The 17,742-nt window shown below is 50.0% G+C and overlaps 1 protein-coding gene and 1 pseudogene across 3 annotated transcripts in view; one reads left to right on the forward strand and one right to left on the reverse strand.

Moving 5' to 3' along the window:
- The window catches only part of TBCD (tubulin folding cofactor D), a 160,919-nt gene that overhangs the window by 115,370 nt on the left and 27,807 nt on the right, over positions 1-17,742 (reverse strand). For 2 of the 3 annotated variants that reach the window (XM_028112396.2, XM_028112397.2), the window contains 6 exons: positions 16,672-16,717; positions 14,923-15,055; positions 9,409-9,545; positions 8,139-8,199; positions 7,121-7,195; positions 2,660-2,754 (listed from right to left, as the gene is read on the reverse strand). In XM_028112396.2, coding sequence (XP_027968197.1) covers positions 2,660-2,754; positions 7,121-7,195; positions 8,139-8,199; positions 9,409-9,545; positions 14,923-15,055; positions 16,672-16,717 — 547 coding nt within the window. The remainder of the gene's footprint in view (positions 1-2,659; positions 2,755-7,120; positions 7,196-8,138; positions 8,200-9,408; positions 9,546-14,922; positions 15,056-16,671; positions 16,718-17,742) is intronic. The other variant, XM_028112398.2, reaches the window with a different exon arrangement.
- Positions 13,960-14,330, forward strand: LOC114216092 (small ribosomal subunit protein eS12 pseudogene; annotated as a pseudogene).

A 17,742-nucleotide genomic window follows, 5' to 3' on the forward strand; every position in this document is an offset into this window, starting at 1 on the left:
CTTCTCTCTCTCTCTCTCTCTCTCTCTGTCTCTCTGTCTCTCATGAATAAATAAAATCTTTAAAAAAAAAAAAAAAGAAAAGAAGATAACGAAACAAACATTAGCCCCGGTCACCTCTGGAGCCTACGCCAAGACAAAATCACCAGGCCTGGCACCATCCTTCCCAGGCAGGAGACAACACAGCTCCCTGAGACCCCACCAGGCACAGCAAGGGCCTGCAAGAGGGTTCAGCGCACATGGAAGATACCACCAGTCTGGAGGCAGCCAGCCAGTCAAGGCCACACGTTACATCTTCTAGATTTTAAGCAACAGCTTGACACTTCTCACTCATGACACCAACCCCCACATTTTCTCACTCCAGCAGCTAGTGACCGATGGGCACCTCAACATTATAAGTTATGACGGGCACATGCATACCAGCCAGTCTCAGGCACAAAAAGCAGAGAAAAGGCTCTCTGTCCTTCAAGTTAAACTGGAGTTGGAACCACCCAGGCAGGGATTTCACCTTGTCTGTGACACACTCACACAAAGAAGACTGGTGAGCTGGGTTTAATCAAAATGCAGGACTTCGGTGCAAATGACATCAACCAGAAAGTGAAACCACCACCATGGAATGGGGGAAAATACTGCAGATCCTATATCTGGTGAGAGACTTAAATCCAGAATCATAAAGAACTCACAGCAACAATAAAAAGGCCAATTTTTTAAATGAGCAAAGGATCTGAACAGATGTTTCTCCAGCAAAGATCTCCAAATGGTCAACAAGAACATGAAAAGATGCTCAACATCATTAGTCAGTCATGGAAATGCAAATTAGAGACACAATGAGATACCACTTCACACCCACTAAGAGAAAAACAAGTGTTGGGGAGGATGTGGAGAGACTGGAACCCTCATACACGCTGCTGGTAGAAACGTAAATGTTACTACCATTTTGGAAAACAATCTGGCAGCTCCTCAAAAAGTTAAAGATAGAGTTACCACATGACCCAGCAATAGAGACCCAAGAGAACTAGAATCGTATGTCCACACAAAAGCTTGCACACAAATGTTTGTAGCAGGTGCGCCTGGGTGGCTCAGTCGTTGGGCATCTGCCTTCGGCTCAGGTCGTGATCCCAGGGTTCTGGGACCAAGCCCCACATCGGGCTCCCTGCTCTGCATGGAAGCCTGCTTCTCCCTCTCCCGCTCCCACTCCCCCTGCTTGTGTTCCTTTTCTCACTGTGTCTCCCTCTGTCAAATAAATAAAATCTTTAAAAAAAAAAATAAAAATAAAGACATTAAAAAAAATGTTTGTATTTATTCATAATAACCAAAAGGTTAAAAATCCAAATGTCCATCAACTGATGAACAGATAAATGGCGTGGTGTATCCATACAATGGAATATTATTCAGCCATAAAAAGGAACAAAGCACTACTGTTGCATGCTATAATACAGATGAACCTTGAAAACATCACGCTAAGTGAAAGAAGTCAGGCCCAAGACCACTATCATAGATTCCATTTATAAGAAATGACCAGCAAAGGCAAATTTAGAGAGAGAGAAAGCTGATTAGTAGTTGTCTGGGGCTGGGTGTGTTCAGGAGAAATGGGGAGTCACTGTCCCTGAGCACAGGGTTTCTTTGTGGGACAATAAAAATGTTCTGAAATTCGATATGATAATGGTGGCACAGCTCTGTAAATATACCATAAACCACTGAACTGTACACTCTAAATGGGTGAACTTCATGGTATATAAATTTTATCTCAGTAAAGCTGCCACAAAAATAAAAAGAAAGATTAAATAGAATCTTGAAGGTCTAGGAGCCCTCCTCACGCTTCACAATGCCAAGTACAAAGCCATTACTTCTGACACCCCACAGCTCAGGTGCTACAGAGGAAGATGAGGGGCCCTACCCATCTCTGCACAGATGTCATTATTCTGGATAGAAGTCAACTCCCACGGTGCAGAGCATGTGTGGTGACACAGCCCAGGAAGGGGCCTTCTCCATCCTTCACAGGTGTCCTTCCCTTCTGTCCACAGAGGCACCACCAGCCACACCCAGAGCTGATCCCCACCAGTCAGACAGGGCTTTACATGGCCACAGCCCCATGCTCCACCTTCACGTGTCTAGGTCCAACAGCTGGGACATGCAGGCTTGGAGCCCAGTGGTCCCTCTACATCTGCTGCACTGTGCCCCTGTCCCCCTGCTCAGGCCACTACCAAGCCTCCTCCAGCCCTCCGCCCCCTCCCCTTGCTGGTGTGAGCCTTGTTCCCAGGGGACCGTGATGTCACTCCACATGATAAATACAGCAGCAGTGCACAACTTCTTAACAGGCAACAGCACCCCCACAAGGGTGAAAACCAGTCCTGAGGGACAAGAAAATCTCAGACATAGCAATGGTTCGTGGCTCTCCAAATCCAAACACAAAGTATACCTGTGGTATTAAAATTTCACAGAAGGGAGAAGAGGCAGTCAGATCATCAGAAACGTCAATACAAGAAGGAAGGCTGAAAGACAAAGGTCTAGTTTGCTCTCTCCTGCACAAGAATGCGCTAGCAGTGAGGGCAGAGGCCTGATGCACGCTCACGGCGGGACACGCTGGAGACACAGGGTGAAATGAAGCACCCAACACGCTACAAACAGTCCTGACGATGCAGAGCAAACGCGCAGTACTTACCATCCTCAAGTCGGGAAGGGAGCAATAGGCCTCTTCTGCCCAGTTCCGCCAATGCCAGACAGCCACCATGCCAGGCATTGTCCGTCTCCTGAAAACTGAGACACAAAGAAAGCCTGAGACTGCAGTGCTCATTCCAGCTTCTCCCACCGTGTACACAGACTGCAGGTCCACATCCTGTGCCCAGGAGCCTCCCTAAAACCCACTCGTGAGTTTTCCAACTGTCAGCTGGCTAAATAAATAAATAAAATACTGCAATTTAACTGAAGGTAAGCACTGTGCTCAGTATTTCTCTTCAGATCTCCGATGACAAGCACAGGTCCTAGGTGGCTTCACATGCTGCCAACAGAGAAAGCGGCCCGCAGATGTGTGTCAGCAAGACACCCAGGCTCTACACAGGCTTCCTGCCACAGCAGCCTGTGCCAGCTGACTACACACCCAGCGACTCACCCCGTTCAAGGCACTAAAACCTGGGGGCTCATAGCACAGTGATTCTATCAAATTAAGGCTAGACTATATTAGCAGAAAGGGGCAGGGAGACCTCCTTTCCTCCTTTCCTGGCTTAGAGATTAAAAAGTTAGAATGAAAGACCATTTAGAGAACTGTTTTGCACTATTTGAAACACTGGCTTTTAATAAACAATTATGCCAATTAATCAAGTCATAGTAAAATTTTGTTATCTAATAAAATTTTTCCTGAAGTGGTTTGGAAGCTCTCTTGTTTACGAGTGCACCCCTGGCATCATGATTAGTGAGAAGTGTTTCTTAGATTGATAAAGGCTGTCTTCAGAGTTTCTACATTTGGCTGCCAATATAAACATGGAAATGCATTGCACCAAAAAGCAAGAGACGTTATAGGGCTCTTTCCTATCCTAAATTTATCAATCTGATAGCAAAGAAATGTTTAAGAAAACCAAGTGAATTGCGTTCCTCACTAGCAAAAAGCACAAGAACATTCAGAAAGGAGAGAGTGTAGGCTTGTCTGTCCACTCGACAGATACTCAGCAAGTCCCACCCGTGTGCCAGGGCCTGCAGACACAGACTCCCTGAGACCAACACGGACTCTGAGACAGACACAGGTGCTGCCCCGTGGACCTCACCATCAACCAGTGCCAATTTCTACTTCTAATTATAAATTCTTAAGTTCCAGGTATTTTTTTTAAATGTCTGTCCCAAAGGCTATTTGACCACATCAAAATTTAATATTGCACTTTGTGTACTTCAGGACTTTAACTGGAAAGAGATGCTTTATGCTTTTCATAAGACTTGATAATGTTTTAAAAAAACTTTTTAAGAGATCAGCATTATGATGACTCTATCAACAAAACAATCACCAGTTACACCAATGTCCGTTTCCAAACTAAATGTGTGCACTGCTGCTTGTCAACAGCTATGGAAAGGTGGCATAACCTTCTGTCAGGCCTGTGGCCTGAGGGGGAACAAGGAAGACCATCACCCTGCTGGCCCTACTCTGCCCACTCCAGGGGGTACTCAGGAACAGTGCCTCCCTCACACAGTGCCTGGCTTGCGGCCAGACTTCTGCCCTACTCACTCTCTCCAAGGCCCAACATGCACAAGCAGACGGGGACAGGGGGCTGCTCGCTGGGGCCAAGGGGGTACCCCCAAAGGTTTCTCAACGTCACAGAGACTCTGAGAAGTTGCAGCACCCACAGCACACCCAGGAACTGGGACCCGGGGCTGCAGTCCATCTGCTAACTGGAGACCCCCCGTGCGGCTGAGCTCAGATGGCAAACACAAGGACCCTGGCCAGGCCAACGGGGCCTTGCTCTCCTCCTCCCACAGGCCCTCTGCTTCTGCCATGGACCAGACTGCCGGGTCTAGCATACACTATCTCTGGGGTCCTGCCCTGAGGTAATGCTGCCGGGGCCAGCAAGGGGCTACAGCACTATTTTCTAAAGGGTGGGGGAGGGTGGGCACAGGTACTGACGGACAGCTGCACATCCAGAGGGTGGGACATAGGGAAGGGAGCAGCAGCTGAGGGATGATGCCCATGCTGCTCACACTGGTCCTGTGGGGCTCACTGTAAAACCCCCTGGGGACATATGTGGCTTCATTCCACATAACCTGGCCTGGAAACAGAGCAGGGAGTGAAGGGGCAGTCCTGGGAGTAGGGTAATAGAAGTAATGTTCTTACTGACCCTTTCAGCAAAGCCTGTCCCAGAAGAACACAAAAGAAGGGACAAGATCGTAGCAGCAGCTGTACCAGGTCACCAGCCAGTCCTGCCGCCCCCACCCCACTGCACATGCCCTACACCCAGCAGGCTCCTGCTTCTCAGGGTCTTCAAACATTCTGGTCTGGGGGCGACTCCTTTCTGTGCCAGGTTCTGCAATCAGGTACTTCATACCCATCCAGGAAGAGGCTGCCTTTGCACGCAGGTCCTTTCCCTCAAAGTCCTGCTTGTCACTTTGAGCTGTCAGCCCCAGGGAAGCAAGAGCAGTAAAACAGTTTCCACCCTCCACAACCTAAATACAAAAATTGGAGGAGTTCATTAAAATAACAAGACAAATGCAGAGAAGTGTCTGCAGATTAAACTAACAAGGATGAGTGAAGTAGACCACAGGCGCAGGCCGGGACAAAGGGCCATATGTCTGGCCAGTAGAAAACACGTTTTAGGAGTTTGATGGAGATGCACAAGGTCAAGAACCCTAGGCCGCCAGGCAGAGGTGCAGTGGCCAGAGGAGTGAGGGAGGCGCAGGAGCACCAGAACGGCCACCACCAGGAAAGCTGGTACTAGGGACGCCACCAACAAGGGGCTGGGGAGGGCAGGTGTGAAGGGAAGGAAGGAGGCTGGGCAAGGAAGAGCGCGAGGGCGGGCTAGGTAAAGAGACAGTGTTAAATCACCAGAGGGCCCATGCAGAAATGTTCTCAGGAAGGAAATAGAAAAAAAGACTTGAGGCTGACCTGCCGTGCCATGGGCAAAGGGACCAGGTTAGAAAGGCTGGGGGTGCAGGACATCGGCCCTTTCCACCCTCCCTAGACCTGGCCCAAAGCGCTGCCCTCTCCCAAGAGCAGGATGCTCCACCACAGCCACACAAGAGCTGCCACTGGTCGCCGCCCATGGACTCACACCTCCGTGCTCAGGACCAGCGGGATCCAGCATCATCAGCACACCCATCACCATGCCACCAGAGAAGAAGTCCAAGAGGATACCCCAAAACAAGCCAGCAGAATCGCCACGTGGACAGGGAGCACTTTCTTTCCCCACCACGGGTGTTCCAGAGTCACAGCAGGAGCCTGGCAGATAACCGTGAAAAGTTTCCACTGAAGAAACACTGGCCACACAAGCAGCATCACTCTGACATCCCGCTCCCTGAACTCCTCCAACTGTCGCTGAGCAGGCTGGAGACAAAGTGCCAGGGAAAGCCTGCTCCAAAGGAAGCACACGTGCTGTGGGTGCTCCCAGAGAAACCTCAGCAACTGATGTACATGACTGAGCACCCAGAAGTGCAGGCAGCTCCTCTCCCTACATGCACGCACTGGCAGCCCAGGAAGAAGAGCAACTGGGGGCCAACCAATAACACCCCTTCTTAGAAACACCTGCTTCCAAAACCCAGAGAGAACTTTCCACGGGCAAAGTTAAGAGGCCTCTGGGACTAACCATACCAAACATGCTTTGCACCCGAGAGTGCACCTGACAGCACACCTATGCTGCCCGGGTCTCTGCCCTGCCCCCTGGCCTGCAGGACCCAGGCTCCGACCCCAAGGACCCATGGCTTGCACATCCCTGCCCACGCCTGCACCATGGGCCAGCCAAGTGCCACCCAGACATCTCTGAAAGGCTAAGCCAGATGCAACACAACCATTACCATGTGACTCTTGTCTTTGTTTTTTTAAGGGGGGGAGTGGGGGGAGGAGCAGGGGAAGAGAGAGAGTCCCGAGCAGGTTCCAAGCCCAGCACAGAGCTTGACTCAGGGCTCAACCTCACAACCCCAACCGAGATCATGACCTGAGCCAAAACCAAGAGCCAGATACTTAGCCAACTGAGCCACCCAGGCGCCCCACCACACCCAGCTGTTCAAATTTAAATCTGATAAAATTAAATAAAAGGTAGAATTAAAAAAGAAAAAAAGTAGAATTCAGCCTCTTTATAAGGTCAACAGCCAGACGTGGCTAGCAGCTACCACGAGGCAGATCCAGAACATGCCTCACCACAGACGTTCTCTTAGATGTCACCCCAGGGACCCCAGGCTTCTTCGAAATCGATGTATGTCCCTGTTCAAAACCACTTTTTTCTTCTTAAAGAGATTTTTAAACGTAATGGGATTTAAGCTGATAAAAGAAATATAACAACTAAAGTTCTCAAATTTAACTTCAAAAGGAAAACATAAAGGCTTTGGGGGCTCTGACAAATAGCTCAGCTGAAAGAAAATGTAAAGGGATACAGGAAAAGAACAGCCACTTCCTTTAACCAGAAACATGTCTCCTGTTGCTCTTCTCACATACCTGAAACAATCCAACACAGACCCAACCACGTCATCCGCCAGCTCTTTGGGAAGCCTTGCAGCGATCCTACCAATTCTGAAAAAGAGAGGCGGCACTCCGTCAGCATCACCAGCCCACTGCGAGGGGCACAATCAACGAGGAACCGTCGTCCCCAGCCATTTCCCTCCCTCCAGAGAATGGGAAGGAGAGGCAGACCCAGAGTGAGCCTCACACACACTCTGCTCTACACAACGCCTGTTAGGGAGCCTCACCCTAGCGACACACACAGACTGACACAGGCATCTCCTCAGGGGAGGGAGACCGCGGGGGGGGGGGGGGGGGCGGTGCCCACGGGGCAGCAGCCTGCCACTGATGGTCAATGGCACCCAGCACCAGGCTACCACCCTCGACCTGACCCCTCGGGACCAACCCCCACCTGGCGGGCTGCCCCACATCCACACTAGACACCTCCTGACTGGATCAGCATCCCTCCTGGCACAGCCCACTCCAACCACACGTGACTCTGGTTCAGAGGCTGCCTGCTGCTAAACACCTTCTCCATGAGGGCACCTCTCTCCAGGCCGCTCCCTGAGGCATAACAGAGGACAAACACCACTTCCCCTCTCGGGGGCTGTGGGATTGGATATGGCTGTGTGTTAGCACCTGCTCACTACGTGGGAGCTTTGCCTGCCTGTGCAGGGCAGGGGGTAGGGGCTGCACTGATGAGGACATGGAAGAGCAAGAAAAGGAACATTTGCAAGGAAAAAAAAAAAGGGCAAATTGGACTTGCTCAAATTCTGCCCACTCTAGCCAGAAAGGCAAGGAAATGAAGGAGCCTCATTCCCCAGTTATGATCTTTTAAATCAGAACATAAAGCAATAAACGTGTATTAGAAAAACCATCCTGCCTTCTAAAAGCCTCTGAGCTCTCAACTGCACGTGAAGTGCTGAATGACGGGAAGTGCTCAGACCACGGGGCGTTTCACTGACAAGCCATCAGCCCCGGGCCCAGCTCCCACAGTGGGACGGAGGGCACCTACCCTTTGGCTGCAGACCACCGCACAATCGTGTCCTGGTCCTTCAGCCCGACCAGCAGCCGCTCTGCAACAACAGAAGAAGGCCAGGGCCGTGAGCTCCGTGCACTCACCCTGGTTCTAGGTTAAGTTCTTCACTTCTCAGACTGAAGGTGTCACTCGTGAGTACCAAGAAGGAAATCACACGAAGGATACTAATTCTAAGGAAAAAAATTTCCTTTTCTTTGTTTTTAAATAACCATTTAAAGCCAACTCTTGCCATTGTTGCTAAAAAGCAGACCTACCCATCAGGGCAGAAAGCACCAGTGAGGAAGACTTCCCAGAGATCAGTGATTGCAAGAGGGTGCAGAAAAGGGGCTCTTACCGGGGTCTCAGGCACAGGCCAGACTCTAGCAAGAGCCACACAGGGGCCCAAAGGAAGTGCGAAGATGTCAGAGGCCTCTCGATAAAGGCCTGACAAGTCCCAGTCAATGGAAACCTTGACCAAGGCACCCAGGCAGCCTGGGAAGGCCCAACATGGAGGAAGGACAGGAGCCTGTGAAGGGGTCAAATTCACTGTGACTGGGGCAGTGTAGGACCCCAGGGGTGGGGGGAGCAGGTTAAGAAGCACAATATGAAGGGGGGAGAATGGACGTGAGAAACAGTGAGACAGCACCAGAGGAGGTGCAATGCTGTCCCTCGTGGACAAGGAGACTGGAGCTAAACAACAGTGGGAGACCCTACAGTGGGGGCAGGGGGCACCAGACGAGGAGGGGTGGCTGAAGGCTGGCAGGGTATGTGAGGCCACTGCAGTGGGGCTCTGCTCCGCTCTGTGAGCAGGAGACACTCCCTCGGGTAAGCGTAGGGCAGGGCCCAGAGCTCTTCAGGTTTACAGTGGGAGGGACGCTGCAGGTGTGTGCGGCACGGGGCCAGGAAAGCCACCACTCCATCTCTCCAGAAGGCCTGAGGCCATGGGCCAGATGCACCCAGGTAAGGCATGGTGGAGGGCTGAGGGCAGTACACTGAGGTAGAAATATGACGGCTCACACATGGGAAGCAAACAGTAAACAGAATGACAGGGTCCAGGGCCCAAATGGTCGTGGGCATCAGGACCGAAGGCCAGCTTCCACAAGCTCCATGAAAGGTGAGGGTGGGCAAGGTCACGGAAAGCCACATAATGCCAGCACAAAGAGGGGAGGAAGGCATGCACCTCAGAGGAGCCTCACCAGCGCCCCCAGGACCAGAGGGCAGCCGGCCCACCGCAGGCTCACCAGGAGGCTGCAGGGACCCTACCCACCTATCACGCTCTCCACCTCCTCGGGGATGTCATAGTCTCCGTCGCTGTCGGGAGTCTCCATGTGCACCTTCGACTCTTTCTGACTCTGGGCGCAATGCTGCAAGTTAGCAGCCAACGAGCGGCAGCCACGCTGGTACCTGCACACACAGACATTACCTCAGACCTGCTGCCACGCCTGCTGGAGCCTCTAAGAGAAATTATCTTGACAACTGAAATCAATAGTGTGGTGTCCCTTAGAATCTTAAAGGGTGCCTGTGAAAATTCCATGTGTTTTAGAGACGGGATGGAAAGAACATGGAGTATAACTGGCATCCACAAGGGCTGCCAAGAAAAGATAATGCCAATGTGAGCCACAGAATAGAGGTTCTGTGCTACTCAGAAACCCTCGAGTGCTGTGTAGTGTCAGGCAGAAAGAAGGTGGGGGACGGGGCAGGACTGCAGGAGTGTGCCCGACAGAAGCAGCGGGAAGGGCACTCATGGGTCCCGTGGGCGTCAGCCTTAGTTACAAGGCGCTCTGCCTCCCGTCCCTACTGCCCCCAGGCCCTTCGCCACCCTGGACTCTTCAATGCTTCAACTCTTCCCCAGAGCCTCCCTCTCAAGCCCCCCAGCAGCCACAGCCCTCCCCACACTGAGCTGAGGCCACAGGCATCATCCGTGTGCCCTGAGGACACTGGCACGGGCTGGCTCCGGCGTCTGACCCTGCACAGCTCCTGAACCTCTGGCCGCCACAGTTTCCCCATCTGTCAGAGGAGGCCCTACCCAGAGGCTTGTGACAGACAGATGCAAGGATGTGCACAAAGGCCTTTCCTCCTGGAAGGCAGGCCCCAGTGTGCCGCACTGAGGCAAGCATGCATGAGCCAGACTGGCGGGTGGCCCTGGATCAGGACACTGCCTGGAGCACAGAAGGTGCCCAAGTCAAGGTACAGAGTGCATCTGGGGGCTGCAGCCTGAGGCTGACTCCCAAACACAGACAACAGACAGAGCACAGAACCTGAACACCAGCCCGGGCACTGCTAACTGTGGTGCTCAACAGCTCATTAACTCCCTGGACCAGTTTCCAACTCTGTAAAACAAGGGCGGTGGCAGGCAGCCCCAGGCGGCCCACCTTCTGATGTTCAAGCAATCCTCTCCCCTTGGTGCAGCCCAGACCCAGTGACTCCTTCTGAGTAGGAGGCCACAGCAGCAAGGGGATGTCCCTCCCAAGAAGGCTCAGGAAGACTGTGGCTTCCGTCTTGCCACCTTCTCACTCGGACAGAAACCACCCCCATACTGTGCGCTGCACTACAGGAAGCCCCGCAGCAAGAACTTTGGGAGGCCCCCAGAAGACAGCCCACAAGGAATGGAGTCCTACCGACCTGACCTGAGCATGCTTGGGTGCCCCCGGCCACAAGCGGAGCCTTGAGCTGGCAGCAGCGCTAGCCAACACCTTCGTGAAGCCTTAGACAGACCCTGACCACAAGACCCAGAGAAGTTACACCCAGATTCCCAATCCACAGAAATGAGGACATTAAAAATGCATCATTTTAAGCTGCTAGATTTGGAGTACTCTGTCACATAACTGTGATGTTGTCATTTACAATACGAAATATATATTGGGTCCTTGTCCATTTCTGGATTAAGGTGTCTTCAGTTATGCTAAAGAAGTGACTTTTGGAAAGCCCCTAAGGTCACCTAAGGATGGGGACTGTCACCATGGAAACCAACCATGTGACTGGACGGTTGGAATTTTCAATCTCACCCCCTAACCTCCAAGGAGGGAACAGGGGCTAGAGGTTTAATGAATCACCAATGGCCAATGATTTAATCAATCATGCCTCTGTAATGAAGCCTCCATATAAATCCAGGAGAGGGTTTGGAGAGCTCCTGGGCTGGTGAGCACGTGGAGACCCGACCCAGAGAGTGGTACACATGTGGACAGGACACAACCCTTCCCCCCACACCTCGCCCTGGGCTTTTCTTCCGTCTGGCTGTTCCTGAGCTGTATCCTTTTATAATAAACTGGTGATCTAGTACACAAAATGTTTCTCAGAGTTCTGTGAGTTGCTCTAGCATGTTAATTGAGCCTGAAGAGGGAAATGTGGGGATCCCAATTTATAACTGGTCAGTCAAGGCACAGGTTACAACCTGGACCTGCTACTGGCATCTGAGTAATGGGGCGGGGGGAGATAGTCTTGTGGGACTGAGCCCTTAATCTGAGGAATCATGAGGAATCAGACACTATCTCCGAGTAGACTGTGTCAGAATTTTGAGACAGCCAGCTGGTGTCCAGGAATTGGCTGGTGTGGGGAAAAAAAACCACACTTCAGAGCTGGTGTGAGAACGGGAGGAGCAGCAGGTAACTAATATGGGGAGAGCATCACCAGCCACCACAGGACTGTCCTCAAGATCATAAACTGCCCAGCACCGAGCCTCACAATGGCTATTGTCCTTGCTTCTGTTCTCAAATCAGTACACACGTTGATTATTTCATAGGAAAAGTACTCACCCTAACACTCAGTAATCAGAAACTACAAAGATGACAGATTCTAGGCTGCCATCAGATTTACCCTTCTGCCATCAATTACAAAATGTGGACGAAAGTCATAAACCAGCCACTGGCATACATGAGATGACCAGACCAGGATACCATTCCTCACAGCAGGGAGGTGCCCAGAAGCACCCCACCTTCACACCTCTCCTCCCCAAAGGTACTTTCTAAACCGCAGCACAGGAAAAGAGAGCCCAAGCAGAGAGCAGTCTTGCCTGGTAGATGAAAAAAAAAATCCTGACTACAGAGATGGCGAGTATTTGGGGACAGACGTTGAGAAAAAGTAGCTGCTAAGAAGGAAACCCATAATTGTACAGAGACATCTCCTTGGATCTTTGGACAACCCCCAAGATGTGCGAGTACAAGGTAAGACCCAGAAGCACCATGTGAGAGCAGCTGGGAGGCTGAGAGCTGAGCTGAGTCCAGAGGTCATGTAATGCTGGGGAGTCACCAGGATGTGGGCCCAGGAAGGGAGACCAAACAGCCATGCACTAGAAGTGAGGAGCGTGCTGTAGGAGCAAGGGCTCTGCTCCAGGGAAAAGCAACAGAAACAAGACCATCCTAACAAGGCCTCAGGAAGAGGGAGCAGCCCCAGCGAGTTACCAGCCTGCCAGACGGGCTTACTCCTCGTCAAGGGAAGACAGCCAACAGATGAATGACACTGAAAATAAAACAATAATATAACAGGAGATAAAATGAAAAAAAAAAAAAATGAAGACAGAAAAGACAGAAAAAATAGCAAGAGGGTAGACGTCCGTTAAATGTACATGGAAATGCAAACTGAACAAAGCAATTATGGTGCTGAGTTACTCCCCTTCACACATAAAGGTTTACAGTCCCTGTGATGACCAATTTTATGTGTCACCTCGACCGAGCTACAGAGTACCCGGATATTCAGTCAAATTTTATTCTGTGTGTGCCTCTGCGTGTTTTTGGATGAGATGAACATTTAAATTGGTAGACTGAATAAACCAGATTGCCCTCCTCGGTGTGGGTGGGCCTCATCCAATCAGTTGAAGACCAGAACAGAGCAAAGAGGCCAACTCTCCCCTAGGGTTAAGAAGGAATTCTTCCTGCCTTTAGACTCAAATGCCACCATCAGCTCCCCTAGGTCTCCAGCTTTCTTACTCACCCTGCAGATGTCGAGACTTGCCAGCCTCCACAATCACATGAGCCAATTCTTTAGAAGTGTCTGTGCACGTGCACACACATCCTCTCACCCTATCGGGTGTGTCCCTGGAGAACCCTAATACAGTACTGAAAATCAATTTTTTTTAAGATTTTATTTATTTATGGGGCACCTGGGTGGCTCAGTCGTTAAGCGTCTGCGTTCGGCTCAGGTCATGATCTCAGGGTCCTGGGATCGAGCCCCGCATTGGGCTCCCTGCTCAGCGGGAGGCCTGCTTCTCCCTCTCCCACTCCCCTGATTGTGTTCCCTCTCTCGCTGTGTCTCTCTCTGTCAAATAATAAAATCTTTAAAAAAAAAAAAAGATTTTATTTATTTGTCAGAGAGAGCGGGAGAAAGAGAGAGACAGAGCACACACAAGCAGGGGGAGCGGTGGGCAGAGGGAGAAGCAGACTCCCTGCTGAGCAAGGAGCCCGATACGAGACTCAATCTCAGGACCCTGGGATCATGACCTGAGCCGAAGGCAGACGCTTAACCATCTGAGCCACCCAGGCGCCCCTGAACGTTAATTTTCCATGGCATTTTTGCCATTATAGCACTAACATTTAGTCTCATAAACAACTTCTTACAGAATGCACTGTATGACCCAAAAGCTAATTTGAGCAAAACATCACTACAACATAACATACTTCTCTGGAATTTGCTGGAATTTGAGACAAAGGATGAGCTGAACTTTACCAAACAACTCCTCCCAAACCACCAATATTAATACTAGAAATAAAACTAAAGACTCTTAGCTCTTTCCCTGCCACCACTGAGTCACACGGAGGCAGAGGCTTGGACACACTCAAGATTTGGCTCCACCCATAACCCACTGCCGGGGCCAAGGAAGGCTGCTAGAGGTGTCATGGACATTAATACTGCTTTACAGGAGGGGCTGAAGACCACCCTCATCCACGACGGCCTAGCACGTGGGATTCACGAAGCTGCCAAAGCCTTAGACAAGTGCCAAACCCATTTCTGTGCGTTTGCAACAACTGTTACGAGCCTGTGCATGTCAAGCTGGTGGAGGTGCTTTGTGCTGAGCACGAAGTCAACCTAATTAAGGTTGATGACAACAAGAAACGAGGGGAAGGGACGGGCCTCTGTAAAACCAACAGAGAAGAAAACCCCATAAAGTGGTTGGCTGCAGTTGCATGGTGGTGAAAGACTATGGCAAAGAGTCAGGCCAAGGATGCCATCGAGGAATACTTCAAACACAAGAAATGAACAAATACAAAACGTGGTTCTTGTTCCTCACAAAAATACAAAAACTAAAAAGCAAAACAAAACAAAAAACCCGAAGACTATTAAAAACACAGTACTCCAAGCACAGCAGAAAAGTCTGTTTCTGTGGGAGCCACTGATTCAAAAGCAATCTGTTAATTAATCAGACCGTTAGTTAGGACACAGTTTCCATCCACAGGCAAAAACAGCTTGGCTTTCTGAATCAACCTGAAGGAGAGCTTGCTTTCTCTGAAAGAAGCTTGTATTCAGCTTTATCGTTAATGGAGCTTTCCCTACAGTGAGCCCAAATTGGTAAAGGCATATCGTACCTGAATAATGTCACATAAAATGCAAAACCAAACTTTCCCTGTCAACACTCCAGCTTCAATTATCCTAACTGTAAGATGTAGGGACAGAAAAAAAAAAAAGGAAAACTTTTCCTTTCAAAATCAGAAACACTGTTGAGACTAAGGAAATGAAGTAGAAGCAGAAGATAACAGTGTTCTTTGCCATGGCCACCTCAACCCAAGTGATCACCACACCAGCCTCCCCAACACATGCTCAAGCCGTGCACATCACGGCCTGGTCTACTGACCTCCACTTCGCTACCCTGGGCTTCAGGAACGTCAGTCCCAGCCGCTGCACGAGCTTCACTCCAAGTTTACGGAGCAGGGTCTGGTTGCTGTCAGGGAGCCTGCACCCCTCCAGGCACTCGAGAACGGTGGAAGCTGCAAACAACAGCATATTCGGCTCAGATTGGTGGGAAGGATCTTCTGTGATCTGCCAAACTGCACTATCTGTTTGACACCCACAACATTAAAAGTACAGATGACTCTACAGGTCCCCCAGATGCAGTGTGATGGTCCAAATGTACGCTGGACCCCATAAAGAACCCCTCATCCCACGTCATTTACCAAGTGTAGGAGAATTGAACCTGCTCAACTTTCTCAATGTGAAGCCACAAATGTGCAGGTTGGCAAAAAAAAAAAAAAAAAAAGGAGCCCCCAAGAGAGAAGGCACAGTAAGCAAGGAACAGCTTATGGAAACATGGTGGATAAAGAAGATGCCACGGATTACAAGAAACTGCAAACATCATGGGCCCGGCCCAATGGAGAGGGCTCTCCACAAACAGGAAAATGGGTGGCCAGGCCCCTTTGCTGCCAAGGCTGTTGGTGGGGGGACAAGGTGGCAATCACGGGGAAGAGAGGGCCAGGAGAGCACACAGGACGGCCCTTCATATGAGACACAAGGAGGGCAAGATTTGAAGACAAGTTGTCACAGCATCTGAATAATCTCCCCAAAACCCAAACAGCACGCAGTGACTGATCTGGTCTGAGTGACAGTAACGTAACACAGACCCAGCGTCTGTGTGTGCAAGTCCACTGAGGAGGAGGATGTGTGAGGATGCTGAGCAACGACGCTCACGTTTCCAGGTGTGACAATAAGATCAACCTATGTTTCCAAAAGCACCCTACCTATTTCTGGGGATACACACTACACAGGTAAGACAGCAGGGTGTCTGGGCTGAGCAGGAGCATGAGGGGACAAGACGCCGCGAATCGATGTGGGAGTCCGCTGCACCACTCCCTCTTCCTTTATACATGTTTGACGTTTTCCATAATGAAAATTTCTTTAAAAAAAAGGCTCTACTATTCAAAGTTTATTCACACATCTTCTAAGATACATAACTCCAAGAAATTTCTCTTGGTCCAGGTAGTAAAGTTCTCTGCAGCAAGAATGAGGTTCTGTCTAAAATTAAGAGAATGAGGGGCGCCTGGGTGGCTCAGTCGTTGGGCGTCTGCCCTCGGCTCAGGTCATGGTCCCAGGGTCCTGGGATCGAGCCCCGCATCGGGCTCCCTGCTCCGCGGGAAGCCTGCTTCTCCCTCTCCCACTCCCCCTGCTTGTGTTCCCTCTCTCACTGTCTCTCTCTGTCAAATAAATAAATAAATAAATAAATAAATAAAATCTTTAAAAAAAAAAATTTAAGAGAATGAGGCAAAAGGTCAAAACGCATGACCATGGCCCCAGGAACAATGCAGCTGTGACTGGGAGCCCAACAGGTGAGCCAGAGACTTCAGGGTATGTCCACATCACCAAGTCCCCCAGAATCAAAACCTGACAGACAGGGCACCAAGAACCCAGACCTCCCCATACCAGGCCTGAAAAACCAGATTAAAGCACACATGCACACACAAAACAAACAAAAAAACAAAGAACTATGATAGTGTCCAAATACAGCAGCTTACAGACTCTTGTAACTATGAATAAAATGTGAAAGAGACACACTTGATCATATACCAGCAAACTCACATCGCAAACACACCCTCTTACAAATAAATCTTACCATAGGGTAAACAGTCCTCACGTTTTCCATGCTTAAATATTTGTGCCTAAAAAAAAAAAAAAAAACTGTTAAATGTTACAAACATGTTTACAAATTTAGAACAGAAATTATCAAAACAGTTCACAGCAACTCCCGTAATTTTTATTCTAAATACCATAAAATAATGAATAGTTTCTGTACATGATAAAGGAATTACAAGAGGCAGGAGAGGCCATGTCCCTAAAGGACTTTGTGAACTAGGAATGCAACCGTAAGGCCAGTCCACTTAGGGAGGGCAAGACATCACTGCTGACATGTACCCAAGCTGCCGTTAAGGGCATTAGCCCTAAGAAGGAGAGTGAAGAATCTCACTGGGTTTTCTTTAATGACCTGTGTGTAAGAACAGGTGTGAAAGGGTAGAAGTTACAGGCCCAAGCAGCTCTCACGAAGGTCAGGAGCCCAAGCGTGTGCTCTTGGAGTGTCATTCATGCTCAGTCAACAAGTGAGAAAGGGCTCCCTGTGCTTCTCACACACATTTGCTCATCCTGTGGGGCCCTGGTAAGGTGTCTCCCACCCCTGTCCCATAACCAGGGACTACGTCCAAACTCAGAGACCTCACAAGCTCCAGAATGCTCAACCTGGAATTTTACCCTCCACTTTTAGGTCTGGAAGAAAAATGGGGTAATTCACACAAGCATCCAAGCCCATTAAACAAAGAATCCTAGCACTGAGCACTTCTAAGAATTTCTTACAAGAATTTCCTCTCCTTCAGAAACAGTATTTAACCAGCAAAGTGAGAACTACTTCTGTTTCAGATGTGAAGGTACGTGAGCCCATGTGCGCTAGACTCCCGTCCTCCTGACACCAGGTCCTGACAGTCAAGGAGTTGCTCAGCCCTTCGAGCTGCCCCCATTGTGTGGGCTTCCCAGCCATGGAGCACTCCCCAAACCACCTGGCCTCAAGGGACAGACAAGCTACCCCATGCCCAGACTATCAGAACCCACAGAATCCTCACAATAGCTGCGGTTTTAAGCCACAGGCTTTGGGGTGGGTTGTTATCCAACAGAGAACCCCAGACATAGGAAATTCACT

This window comes from Eumetopias jubatus, unplaced genomic scaffold, assembly GCF_037043125.1.
Source record: "Eumetopias jubatus isolate StellerSeaLion01/CBP00866 unplaced genomic scaffold, mEumJub1_p1.0 scaffold_10, whole genome shotgun sequence".
NCBI classification, from domain to species: Eukaryota; Metazoa; Chordata; class Mammalia; order Carnivora; family Otariidae; genus Eumetopias; species Eumetopias jubatus.